Source organism: Schistocerca nitens, chromosome 1, assembly GCF_023898315.1.
Source record: "Schistocerca nitens isolate TAMUIC-IGC-003100 chromosome 1, iqSchNite1.1, whole genome shotgun sequence".
NCBI classification, from domain to species: domain Eukaryota; kingdom Metazoa; phylum Arthropoda; class Insecta; order Orthoptera; family Acrididae; genus Schistocerca; species Schistocerca nitens.
In genome coordinates this window covers 644,780,430-644,794,277 of record NC_064614.1, presented here as the reverse complement: position 1 = coordinate 644,794,277, position 13,848 = coordinate 644,780,430, and the positions used below count along the sequence as shown (strand labels likewise).

The following is a 13,848-nucleotide window of genomic DNA, read 5'->3' as shown; positions in this document are numbered from 1 at the left end:
GGTGAAATAAAAAATGCTAACATGAATTCTTTATAGATGAATCGAAAAATTGGTAGAAACTGACCTTAGGGAATATCAGTTTGTATTTTGTCGAAATGTTGGAACACGTGAGGCAATACTGACCCTACAACTTATTTTAGAAGATCGATTAAGGAAAGGCACACCTATGTTTCTAGAGAAATCTTTTGACAATGTTGATTGGAATACTCTTTTTCAAAAATCTGAAGGTGACAGGGGTAAAATATAGGGAGCAAAAGGCTATTTACAATTTGTACAGAAACTAGATGGCAGTTATAATAGTAGAGGGGCATGAAAGGGAAGCAGTGGTTGAGAAGGGAGTGAGACAGGGCTGTAGACTATCCCCAATGTTATTCAGTCTATATACTGTGCAAGCAGTAAAGGGAAAAAAAGAAAACTCTAGAATAGAAATTAAAATCCATTGAGAAGAAATAAAAACCTCGAGGTTTGCCGATGACATTGTAATTTTGTCAGAGATAGCAAAGGACTTGGAAGAACTGTTGAACTGAATGAACAGTGTCTTTAAAGGAGGATATAATATGGACATCAACAAGAAGAAGACAAGGATAATGGAATGAAGTCGAATTAAACCAGATGATGCCGAAGGAATTAGATTAGGAAATGAGACACTTAAAGTAGTAGATGAGTTTTGCTATTTGGGGAGCAAAATAACTGATGATGGTCAAAGTCGAGAGGATATAAAATGTAGACTGGCTATGGCTTTTAAGCATTTCTGAAGAAGAGAAATTTGTTATGTCGAATATAGATTTAAGTGTCATGAAGTTCTTTCTGAAAGTATTTGTATGGAGTGTAGCCACGTATGGAAGTGAAACATGGACGATAAATAGTTTAGACAAGAAGAGAATAGAAGCTTTTGAAATGTGGTGCTACAGAAGAATGCTGAATATTAGATGGATATATCACATAACTAATGAGGAGGTACTGAATTGAACTGGGAAGAACAGGAATTTGAGGCGCAACTTGACTTGAAGAAGGGATCCGTTGGTAGGACATGTTCTGAGGCATCAAGGGATCACCAATTTAGTACTGGATGGAAGCGTGGAGGGTAGAAATCATAGAGGGAGACTAAGAGATGAATACACTAAGCAGATTTGGAAAGATGTAGATTGCAATAGTTACTCGGAGATGAAGAAGCTTGCACAGGTTAGAGTAGCGTGGAGAGCTGCATCCAACCAGTCTCTGGACTGAAGACCTCAACAACAACAACAACAACAACAACAGCTATACACCAGATTTACGATAACTGAAAAACAGAAATTAGCAAACTTGGGGTGCACAAAAATAACAGAACTGATGCAAATAATTATAAAGCAGTACAGTGTTTAGGTTTCATTGCCTGTTCGGTATCCTTTCTTAATACTGGCAAACTCACTACAAATACAATCCTGTTGTTGAAAAAAAAACACAGTAGACAGGCAGAAAGAGAGTTCAATCTTTTCTATTATTTTTAAGTCCTCTAATGTATGTCCTTAGTAAAGCAGTGAAAAATTCTTACCAATAATTTTAACACCATTCATGCAACATGAACTGTGCTTTTTTTAATTTACTGATTTTTTAATGTTTAAGTTACTTGAATTTACTTTTCTTAAGTTAATTCAGTTATTTGTGATCTTATTCATATTTTTTTTCAGTAAATCTTGACAACAAAATAGGAGCAGTAGGTTTTCTGCCTCAGATCCTTCCAGAAAAGTTGTTCCCAGTGGCTTTAATCAAAGTAGATGAAGAGACACATGAAGTTATAAGGGATAAAAATGGATTATGCCAGAAGTGTTCATATGGTATGTGCTGGTTGGCAGTAACCATCTCCAGATACCAGTTGTGTGGTAATCTTATACTGTTTGTGCCTCATTTAAAGCTTTACTGAACTGCTGCGAGTGGAGACCAACAAATAACAAGATGTGTCAGTGTTTGAAATAAATGGATGCAGTCCTAGCTTCATAATAAGCATAAGCTTTTGTAATCTCCACATAGTTCATGTATGTGATTCATCTATCAGACAAACCAATAATAATAGCAATAATAGTAGTAGTAGTAGTAGTAGTAGTAGTAGTAGTAGTAGCAGTAGTAGCAGTAGTAGCAGCAGCAGCAGCAGCAGGATATGTACCGACTTACATTATATGGATCAAATCAGTATAATATCACAGTCAAATAAGTGTCCAATAAATCATGGTTAAGAATTTTCAGGTAGCATGTATCATCCATCACATATTATATACCATGTTACATCATTATTTGTCTTACACATTTTTACAACTCAATGCTGTAAATGTCTTTTATTTAGAGACTTTGAGGTACATGTCACATTTTATATACACTATAGTAATGCAATTTGGCTTACACATTCTGACAGATAATATCAGCTAGGCTATCAAACCAGCTTTAAGTATATTTTTGAGAGATTTTTGTTATAAATTTCTCTTAAACTATAGAGTAGCTATTCTGCTGCTTTTAGTCCAGTACAAAAGTGGTTCATTTTGTATTTCACAGTGTCATGCTGAGCTTGTAGAAGCACTTGTTTTTTCTCGTATCGTGTCCTGAGTATCAAGAATGTATTTTTTATGTATACACCGTAACAGCTACATTGGTATATGCTGAATATTGTTATATTACCAGAGAAGGAAAGTTGCTACTCACCATATAGCGGAGATGCTGAGTTGCGATAGGCACCAAATGAAAAAGAAGTGGTTACTATACTATGCCTGCCACAACACACACTCAAAAATAGAAATATTAAATAGTAAAATTTAAACAAAGGAAAATCCTAGAATTAATAACAACAGTATCATATTGAAAAAACCACATTGCTTCTCACCGTATAGAGATGACATTGAGTTGCAGACAGACACAACAAAAAGATTGCAACATATTTAAGCTTTCAGCCAAAGGGCATTTTTGTAAGGTAGAAAACACACACATTCATACAGCCACAACTCTCACACGCATGACCATTGTCTCTGGCCACTGGGCCAAACTGCATATGGCAACTGCACCTGGTAAGGAATCATGGGTGATGGGGAAGGTGAAGAGACAGCATGGTAAGGGTGGGAAAGATGGTTTGCTGTTTGTGGGAGCATACAGGGATGTGGTGAGGGCAGGGTAGAGCTGTTAGGAGTAATCAGAAGGTTTGAGGAGGACGAGGAGGGAGGGAAGGGAAGAGTGGAAAAGGAAAGAAGTAGAGAAGAGGGAAGAGATTTGTGGATGAATGAGTGGTACAGAAGGCTGAGTAGTGCTGAAATGGGAGCATGGAAGGAAGCAGGTAGGTGAAGGACAGGGACTAGCAAAGATTGAGGCTGGGATGGGGTTACAGAAACACAGGATATATTGCAGGGAGAGTTCTCACCTGTACAATTAAAAAAAAACTGGTAGGAAGAATCCACATGGTATAGGCAGTGAAGCCGCCACTGAAGTGAAGCACAATGTGTTGGGCAGCATGTTCAGCAGTTGTATGTCCCAACTGTCTCTTGGTCACAGTTTGTTGTTGGCCATTCATATGGTCAGACATCTTGTTGGTTGTCATGCCCATGAAACAAGTGGCACAGTGGTTGCAGCTTAGTTTGCAGATTGCATGACTGCTTTCACAGGCAGTGGGATGGACTGGTGTTGGTGGCAGTGGGAGGATGTATGGGACAAATCTTGCATCTGCAATAGACCTAGATGCAAGATCTGATGCATACATCCTTCCTCTACCAACTACCAGACAAACTGTGGCCAAGAGAAAGCTGGATCACCCAGTTGCTGAACATTCTGCCCAACACAGCATGCTTCACTTCAATAACTGCTTCACAGCCTATGACATCTCAATTCTTTCTACCAACACCAGCCTTCTAATTTGTACAAGTGGGAAATCTCTGTGCAATATATCCTACATTCCCACAAACCCCCTGGCCTCAACCTTAGCTAGTCCCTGTCCTTCACCTACCTATCCCCTTCCCTTCCAGCACTACACAGCCTGTCTGCAACTCAGTAACTCAGTGCCGCCTCCATATGGTGTGTAGCAATCTATCCTTTTCAGAACCACAAATTTGCAAACAAGTATTGTGGTTATTGGTCTCAACTCTAGAGTCACTGTCAAGCAGCCCTTAAAATGTAGAGAACTGTCTTACAAATAACAAAATACATGGCAAATTCACTGATAAACTACACCACAGATCATTGATACTGCAAAACCATGAAGGCATGAATTTATTGTATACACAACTGCACAAAGTAGGCACAAGTAACACTATCTATATTCTGCATATGAGAAGAGAGTACACATCAGGTTTCATATACAGAAATGACATTTCAATGCTGGTTGTTAATGAGAATATTCTGTTATGCCTCATATAAGTGTAAGAAATCTCTACTGGTACGTGTCAGAATTAGACACTGGTAGGATTGTGGGGTATCAGAACTATGATTTATCATTAGCCGACAGTGCTGCTTTTGGTTCTTGGGATCTCACAATTCTTGTCTGAATGTGGAATTAATAGATTCAGGAGGGCCATACTCAAGGCTGTGCAAGCTCAGTGGCTCCACACGACTTGTGCCCAAGAGGATGAACATTGTTAGCTCAACTGTACAGAATTGTACAGCCACTTCACATTCCTTGAGTCAGTAATGGGCTTGTTTGCAGCAAGTGAAGTATCCACACTGACATTGTGATGGCAGGTTGTACACCGTAGACCATTAATGTTGTGACCATTGTTACAGCTCCCCTTGATGGGATAGCAGAAAGATGCTCACAGACAGTGGTCCACTCAGTAACCAGACTGGGCACTGGAATGGCACCATGAAACCTTTTCAGAGGAGTCCTGCTTCCATGTACAGCATCATATTGGATTTATCTGTACTTGGAGGCTACTAGGACTATGAACATAGCCAGCAGCATGCATTTGTCATCATCGTATGGGTCCGGCACCTAACGTGGTGTTATGGATAGCCATTAGGTACAAAATATGATCAGCTCTGATTAATACAGCAGGCATTATACAGGATGTCTCAAAAAAAAGTTTATATTTGGTGTGTCAGAATAAAAAAAGATATTGAAGTCTATTGACAAAATCTTTATTTGTTATTGAAATGTACGGTTTTGGAATTTATTTTTTAAAAACAATGTCATTTAAATGCAATCCACTGCACCTATGGCACTCATTCAAGTAATGACCAAAATTTTGTCTGATGGCTCAGGACATAGAAAGTGCAATGGCTGCCGCTTCGCTATGGATATTTTCATTCAGTTGCTCCAGAGAAGTCAGATTATTGACATACACTTTACATTTGACATATCACCATAAGAAAAAATGCATTGGGCTCAAATCTGGATTCTGTGGGGGTCAATTTATGCCACCCCTCCTGGAGATCAATTTGCCAGAGAAACTTTCAGGAAGTCACAGTATTGATGCAGTGTGCTGTGGCTCTGTCTTGCTGAAACCATATTCTTTGGTTATAACCAGGATAGTTTTGTGATTCAGGCACCAGACAGTCATATAATGTAACTGCATGACTGCTCTTGTCCTCGAAAAAGTATGGGCCAATTATTCCCCGAGCCAACATTGGAGCCCATACAGTAACTTTTGGGAAATGAAAGGGTTTCTCAGGCTTCTGTTTAGGATTCACTGCACTCATGTAGTGACAATTTTGCTTATTAATGTGACCTTTCAGGTAAAAATGAGCCTTGTAAGAAAACAGGATGTTGTTAGTGAAGTGCATTGAGTCGGATCATAAGTGCTTGGCGTCCTGAGGCTTTAATTCTTGCAGCAATTGGATTTTGAAAGGGTGCAGTTTAAGGGATTTAGTTTAAGGGATTTCTGCAGAATCAGGTGCAATGATGATCTGCACACATTTAAAAAAACTTGCACTCTTACAAATGGAAAGTTTAGGAGCATCATGAACTGATGGATTTACACTCTCCACGGATTCATCCATTCTTGATTACCTTGGTTGCCTGGATTTTGATTTGTCCAGTGTTGAACTAATCTCCTCAAATGTTTTGATCCATTTCTGGATAAGGCAAACACTTGGAGCATTGTGTATGAATGCATGCTCATGTGGCAATATCCATTAATAAAATATTCTGAGATTTCAAGCCACATCATGTGGTTACCTGCCCACAAGCTTTCTGCCATTGTCAAGTGGTAGACTGTCAAAGGCATGCTGATGCCATGCTTATATAACCATGCCACCTTCAGTGATGTCACTGGTACCCAGTCACATGCTATATATAGCAATGTTTAGTTGGCACGATCATTTCACCTGCTTCAATCCCCTAATCATAAGATGCCAGGCCTTACTCAGTTGCAATCTACCATCTTTATTGAGGGTGTTGTCCAATATTTTGATCTCTTTTGCTTCATTTATTATAAAATCCCTGAAGCCGTTGGTCTATTTAATAATAAAAGCATCACTGAATGCAATACAGTATCCATTTTCCAGTGCATGCTTTGCTATAACTAATTTTTCAGGATAGTGTAGGCAGAAACGTCTTTCATGCTGCACTGTTCAATAGTGCAGACAGTCTGACCAACATAAAACTGTGCACACCCACATGGTATTTTGTATATTCCAGGTGTTCTGAGGCCTACAGCATATTTTGAAGGCTTCATTAGTTCCCAGATCTTTGCTGGGGGCCCAAATACTGTGTCAATTTGATGTTTCTTCAGGAGCCAACCAATCTAACCTGCTATTGAGCCACAAAACTTTTAACAAACACTTTTCTTCATGTCCTTTTTGGAGGCCTTCTGCTTTCTTGGCTTAGGTGAAACTTCTTGCAAAGTTTTTCTGTTGTTTTAATCGTTTTCCTCAAAAACTTTATGTAAGTGGCTCAGTTCTCTCATTAAGTTTTCGGCATCTGAGACAGTTTTGGTTCAATGTACCAAGGTCCTAGAGTATTAAATATTCTCAGGTTTCAATGGATATCACTGCAACAGAATACATTCATACATACCAAACTTCTATGTGGAGGAGACGAGGTACAGCATCAAATGCCTGGGGAAGCTGCATGTTAAAAAGGCCAATTTATTAAGCTCACTAGCCTTCCTACTACACAGCTGAGATGAGATGATGATCCCATGATTTACCATCATTAACCATCACATCAACACTGCAGTAACAGAAGAATATTTCACCGGGCCACTACCACTGTGCTACAGGAGAGGATACACTTCACCAGAAAATAGCTGGAAACAAAGGGCTGTGAGCTTCTGGCTGTTTACCTGCAACTGACTTGGTCACTTTTGGCTTTAGACAGGACTGGACTGACACAGGACTGGATTGACACAGCAATGATGCCACAACTAACATCATCAAGGCAGAGAGGCACAGAGAAGCAGAAAGGGAAATTCATTCTGCTTTCACTACAAGAACATGGAGAGAATGAAAAACTGCAGAAAGTACTGTTATCAATATGACTGCAAGAAACTTTGATGTGCATGCCATCTCAGCACTTAAGAAAAAGGGACTAAACTTTGCTCCTTCACCACACAGTATCCCTTTTGCTCGCATATTAAGTGGTGTTGAAAAAGCAGTTCATAAGTTTCTTAGTGAATCTGCAGAAGAAATTTGTAGAGAAATGAGCTGCATTTTTTTTATCAAAACGGCCAGAACCAAACATATCCAGAGTTGAACACAATGGCTTGTGTGCTCTCTGAAATGATCCTCTCACCATTGTTCTGCCATCTGAATCTGACAAGGGCAATGCTGCCATCCTACTGGAATGACCTGACTAAGACAGAAAAATCTGATGGATGCTGGAGGAAGATATGTACCAAAAACTGTCTCGGGTCCCAACATCCAGATAGTGAGGAAGACTTTGGAGCTTCTCAAATGATCATCACTGGAAGAGTGTGTTATTAAAAACCTCCTCCCTCAGGCACCCAGACCACACACCTTCTACAGTGTGCCAATGGTGCTTAAGAAGGATTCACTTTTAAGGCCTTTACCGAGCACCATCAGATTGCCAGTCTATAAACTTGCAAAGCATTTGGCCAGCCTCCTCTCAATACACGATGGACATTGTGTGAACAATATAAAGAATGCAGCAGACAACATTGATCAAATTAAATGTATACACCTTGGTGAAGGGGATATTATGGTTACTTTCCCTATTCACATGTGTGCCCATCACAGACTCTATAGACTCGCTTTCCCTGTGACAATACCATCGTGGATTTATTTAAACGTACCCTGAAGTCATTCTGTTTTTTTACATGATGGAGAATATTTCAACCAGACAAATGGCGTTGTGATGGGGAGCACATTAGCTCCAGTTGTAGTCAGTCTCTTTATGTCTTGTTTTGAGGATATGCCTTGGACATGGATCCTGCAAAGCCTTGGTTGTTTTTATCACTACTTGACGATATATTTACCATATGGCCTCATGGACACGAAAAGCTGGAAGAGTTCCTGAAACACATTAACAACATCCACGACCACATAAAATTCATGATTGAAGTAGAGGACGGTGGTTGCTTGCCATCTCTGGACATCCTTGTCAGCCGTAAACCCAAAGGGTGTCTTGTTCACAGCATTTACTGTAAGCCCAGCCACAAAGACAGGTATCTGCACACCACCAGCTATCACCATCCAGCAGAGAAATTGTCTATTCTGAGGACCTTGGTACATCAAGCTGAAACTGTCTTAAATGCTGGAAACCTTCCAAGAGAACTGAGCCACTTACATAAAGTTTTCAAGGAAAACGGTTACAAAACAGACAAATTTTACAAGCAGTTTCATCTAAGCCATGAAAGCAGAAGGCCTCAAAAGAAGAAATGAAGAAGATTGTATTTTTACCATTTTAAGGCTAAATAACAGGTAAGATTAGCTGGCTCTTTGAAGGAACATAGAATCGATAAAGTCTTTGGGCCCCCAACAAAGCTTCAGCAACTAATAAAGCCAGTGAAAGTCAATGTAAACCACAGAACACCTGGAATATACAAAATACATTATGAGTTTAGGCAGTTTTATGTCAGTCAGACTGTCTGCACCATTGAACAGTGCTGCACAGAACATGAAAAGTGTTTCCGCCTAAGCTATCCTAAAAAATCAGCTGTAGTGGAGCATGCACTGGAAAATGGGCACCAAATTGCATTCAAGAATAATTCTATTGTTAAATCGAGTAATGGCTTCTGGAGTACATAATAAAAGAAGCAACAGAGATCAAAATATCGAACAACACCCTCCATAAAGATGGTGAATTGCAGCTCAGTATGGCCTGGGATCTTACGACTAGAGAATTGAAGCAGGTGCAGTGGTCGGGCCACCAAAACATTGCCATATGTAGTGTGGGACTGGGTACCAGTGTCACCACTAGTGGTGGTATCGTTATATAAGGATGGTAGTGGCATTCCTTCAACAGTCAACCACTTGACACTGGCAGAGGAGATCTCTTCCAAACGTTTGTGGCTTGAAACCTTAGACTATTTTATTACTTGGAGCATCATTTGTGCTATGCAGTCCCTGCTCACTGTGAAACTTCCTCCATGCTACAGTCGCTGAATCACTGTGTTCATAAAATTCTCACACACAGAATGTGCAGTCAGCTCCCAAGAAGCACTCCATATAAAGTGAATTCCTAAGGGCCAAGCAAGCAATGAACGTACTCCACGCTCTCCTCTGATTTTTTGCACATGTGCAGAGAACTCTTCCAATATAAACTTTCTTTTGAGACACCTGTATTTCAGATGTGTTATGGATAGATGATGTGCCCTGCTTTTGAGGTATCAATGATGTTACCTCCCAACAAGATAACACAAAACCACACATTGTGTGTTCTATTCTGACTTACCACAATACAAAGGGTGTTTTGATTGTTGCCCTGGCCAGCATGTTCTCCAGATCTATCAACCACAATGGTTGAGGAACTATGGCATAGAGGTGAAGCAGCATCAAATGATATACCCAAATCTCTTATCGAAACTCAGTTTGACCCAGTTCCTGGATGGACAGAGACATTGTGCACCAAATTTTACTCCCTATGTAATCCCAGACTACACACAAAGGTAATCATATATTTTTCCTACTACACAGAGCTGACGAGTCATGGGATAGTGATATGCGCATATACAAATGGTGGCAGTATCCTGTACACAAGATATTAAAGGGCAGAGCATCGGCAGAGCTGTCATTTGTACTCGGGTGATTCATGTGAAAAGGTTTCCAACATGATTATGGCCACACGATGGAAATTAACAGTCTTTGAATGTGGCATGGTAGTTGGAGCTAGATGCATGGGACATTCCATTTCAGAAATTGTTAGGGAAGTCAGTATTCTGAGACCCAGAGTGTGGTGAGAATACCAAATTTCAGGTATTAGCTTTCACAATATCCAATGCAGTAGCCTACAGCCTTCACTTAATGACAGAGCAGCAGCATTTGCACGGAGTTGTCAGTGCTAACAAAAAACAACACTGTGTGAAACAACCACAGAAATCAATGCAGGATGTATGATGAATGTATCCATTAGGACAGTGTGGTGAAATTTGGCATTAATGGGCTATGGCAGCAGACAATCGTTGCAAGTGCCTTTACTAACAGCACGACATTGCCTGCAGCAAATCTTCTGGGCTTGTGACCACTTTGATTGGACCCAAGACAACTGGAAAAGATGAGTCCCATTTTAAGTTGGTAAGAGCTGATGGTAGGGTTTGAGTGTGGGATCCTGTGAAGCCATGGACCCAAGTTGTCAACAAGGCACTGTGCATGCTGGTGGTGGCTCCATAATGGTGTCAGCTTTGGTTACATGGAATGAACTGGGTCCTCTGGATATCTGGGTGGATGCCATTTGCACCCATCCACAGACATTGTGTTCCTCAAGAATGATGAAATTTTTATGGATGACAATGTGCCATGTTACTGGGGCACAATTGTTTGCCAGTGGTTTGGAGCAAATTCTGGATAACTTGAGCAAATAGTTTGGTCACCAAGATCACCCAGCATGAATTCCTTCAAACATTTGTGGGACATAATCGAGAGGTCAGTTCATGCCCAAAATACTGCACTGACAACACTTGCAATTATGGATGGCTATAGAGGCAGCACGGCTCAATGTTTCTGCACAGGACTTCCAACAACTTTCTGAGTCCATGCTACATCAAGTTGCTGCACTACACCAGGCAAAACAAAAATGGTTCATGTGGCTCTGAGCACTATAGGACTTAACATCTGAGGTCATCAGTCCCCAGGCAAAAAAATATCCAACATGATAGCAAGAGGTATCCCATGACTTCTGTCACCTCAGTGTATACTGTGTTGCATCCAGTAACTAAAATTTCATTATTTCATAAACTTTCTGGTGTCTGGATTTTACTTGTCAGCATTGTATATAACATGAAACACTTGAACAACACAGAAACAATAATATATACCGTCTGATAAAAAAATGGCAAATGAATGCATAATAATGTAACAAGCCGCCACTTGGTGAGTAGATTCTTTCATCTATCCAATTAAATAATAATGTAACAAGGATCATGTGGCATGTGAGGCTCCTACCATCCGAATGGTTAGAGCTCATCTTTGCAGTTCCTTTAAATATGCATATGTGGATATAGGAGAGCCAAAAATTGGCTCAAATTTATGATTTGCAGGTTGTTCCACATAAAAGAATACTCTCAGCATACTACAATGTTGCAAAAAGGTCATGCTGTTTTAAAAGTATAACAGAAACAATAAAACATTCTTTCAAAAATACCTGAGTCTGCAGCAGCGAATGATCAACTGACATAATTTCAGCCGGCCGGAGTGGCCGAGCGGTTCTAGGCGCTTCAGTCCAGAACCGCACTGCTGCTATGGTCGCAGGTTCGAATCCTGCCTCGGGCATGGATGTGTGTGATGTCCTTAGGTTAGTTAGGTTTAAGTAGTTCTAAGTTCTAGGGGACTGATGACCTCAGATGTTAAGTCCCATAGTGCTCAGAGCCATTTATACATAATTCCAGAGACACAACTGTATGGTTAGTTCACAAATGAATAAATCTGCAGTGTAATTTAAAAATACAGTTGCCACAGGCAGTCAGTCAGTTAGGTGTTACTCTATCATCTTCCATGGAAATGACAAAAATTATCTCTTTAACAAGGTTTTTTCTCACTTGCAACCTGTGCACTCAATTATTTGCTGTTTTCCTCTACAGTTTTTGCACTCTTGTACCATGGAAATCATTCCCTGGTGTCTTAATAGATGTCCAATCATCCTGTACCATCTTCCTGTCAGTTTTACACATATTCCTTTCCTCTCCAACTCTGTGCAGAACCTCCTCATTCCTTACCTTACCAGTCTACCTAATTTTCAGTATTTTTCTGTAGCACAACATCTCACTTCAATTCTGGTTTTCGCACAATCCATGTATCACTACCATACAATGCTGTGCTCCAAACATACATTCTCAGAAATTTCTTCCTCAAATTAAGGTCTATGTTTGATACTAGTAGACTTCTCTTGGCCAGGAATGCTCTTTTTGTCAGTTCTAGTCTGCTTTTGATGTCCTCCGTGCTCTGTCTGTCATTGGTTATTTTGCTGCCTAGGTAGCAGAATTCCTTAACTTTATCTGCTTCGTGACCATCAATCCTGACATTAAGTTTCTTGCTGTTCTCATTTCTGCTACTTCTCATTACTTTCATATTTCTTCATTTTACTCTCAATCCACATTCTTTACTCATTAGACTGTACATTCCATTCAGCAGATCATGTAATTCTTCTTCAATTTCACTGATATCCTTTCACATTGAATTCTAATCCCGCTTCTGAACTTTTCTTTTATTTCCATCATAACTTCTTCGATGTACAGATTGAACAGTAGAGGTGAAAGACTATATTCCTGTTTTACACCCTTTCTAGTCTATGCACTTCGTTCTTGGTCATCCACTGTTATTATTCCTTCTTGCCTCTTGTACATATTGTATATTACCTGTCTCTCACTATAGCATATCCCTACTTTTTCAAAATTTTGAACATCTTGCACCGTTTTAAATTGTCACACTTTTTCCTGGTCGACAAATACCATGAACAACTGTATTCCCGTTCCCCATACATATTAGATTTTCATCTCATTTTATGTAATATATTACCCTTTCAATATCCTCATACAATTTCCTACCTCTTCATCTACAGTTTGCGACATCGGCATGTACACCTGAAATATCATTGTCAGTGTTGGTTTGCTGTTCATTCTGATAAGAACAACCCTATCACTGCAGCAACACACTCCCTACCCTACCTTGCTATTCATAATGACTCCTACTTCTGTTAAAGCATTTTCTGTCTATGTTGATATTACGCTATACTCTTCTGCCCAGAATTCCTTGTCTTCTTTCCGTTTCACTTCACTGATCCCTATTATGTCTAGATTGAGACTTTGCATTTCCTTTTTCAGATTTTATAGCTTCCCTGTCATGTTAAATCTTCCAATATACCACACCTGACTCATGGAATGCTATCCTTTTGGTGGTTATTCAGTGTTTTTCTCATGGTCACCTCCCCTTGGCAGTCCCTTCTGATGGATTCTTCTTCTTATTATTATTATTTCTCTTTCCTGTCTCAGACGTTATGTCTGGTCAAAAATGGAAAGTGACATGAACCTTGATCAAGCGTGACTTCCTTTTAACTGTACGGTATATGTTACATTGCATTTAGGAACTTTCGGGTAATTGAACATGTATCAATAATTATAGATTTCTGTAGTTGTATATATACGTTTGGATGTAGCTGTATTGCATTGATGTACTGGTGGATATTGTGTGGTATGACTCCTGTAGTTGATAGTATAATTGGTATGATGTCAACTTTATCCTGATGCCACATGTCATTGACTTCCTCAGCCATTTGGATGTATTTTTAAA

At 39.7% G+C, this 13,848-nt stretch overlaps 1 protein-coding gene across 1 annotated transcript in view; it reads left to right on the top strand.

Annotated features, from left to right (window-relative positions):
• LOC126258437 (long-chain fatty acid transport protein 4-like) overlaps window positions 1-13,848 on the top strand; it is a 318,264-nt gene that overhangs the window by 286,553 nt on the left and 17,863 nt on the right. The window contains exon 7 of the mRNA XM_049955644.1: window positions 1,671-1,817. Coding sequence (XP_049811601.1) covers window positions 1,671-1,817 — 147 coding nt within the window. The remainder of the gene's footprint in view (window positions 1-1,670; window positions 1,818-13,848) is intronic.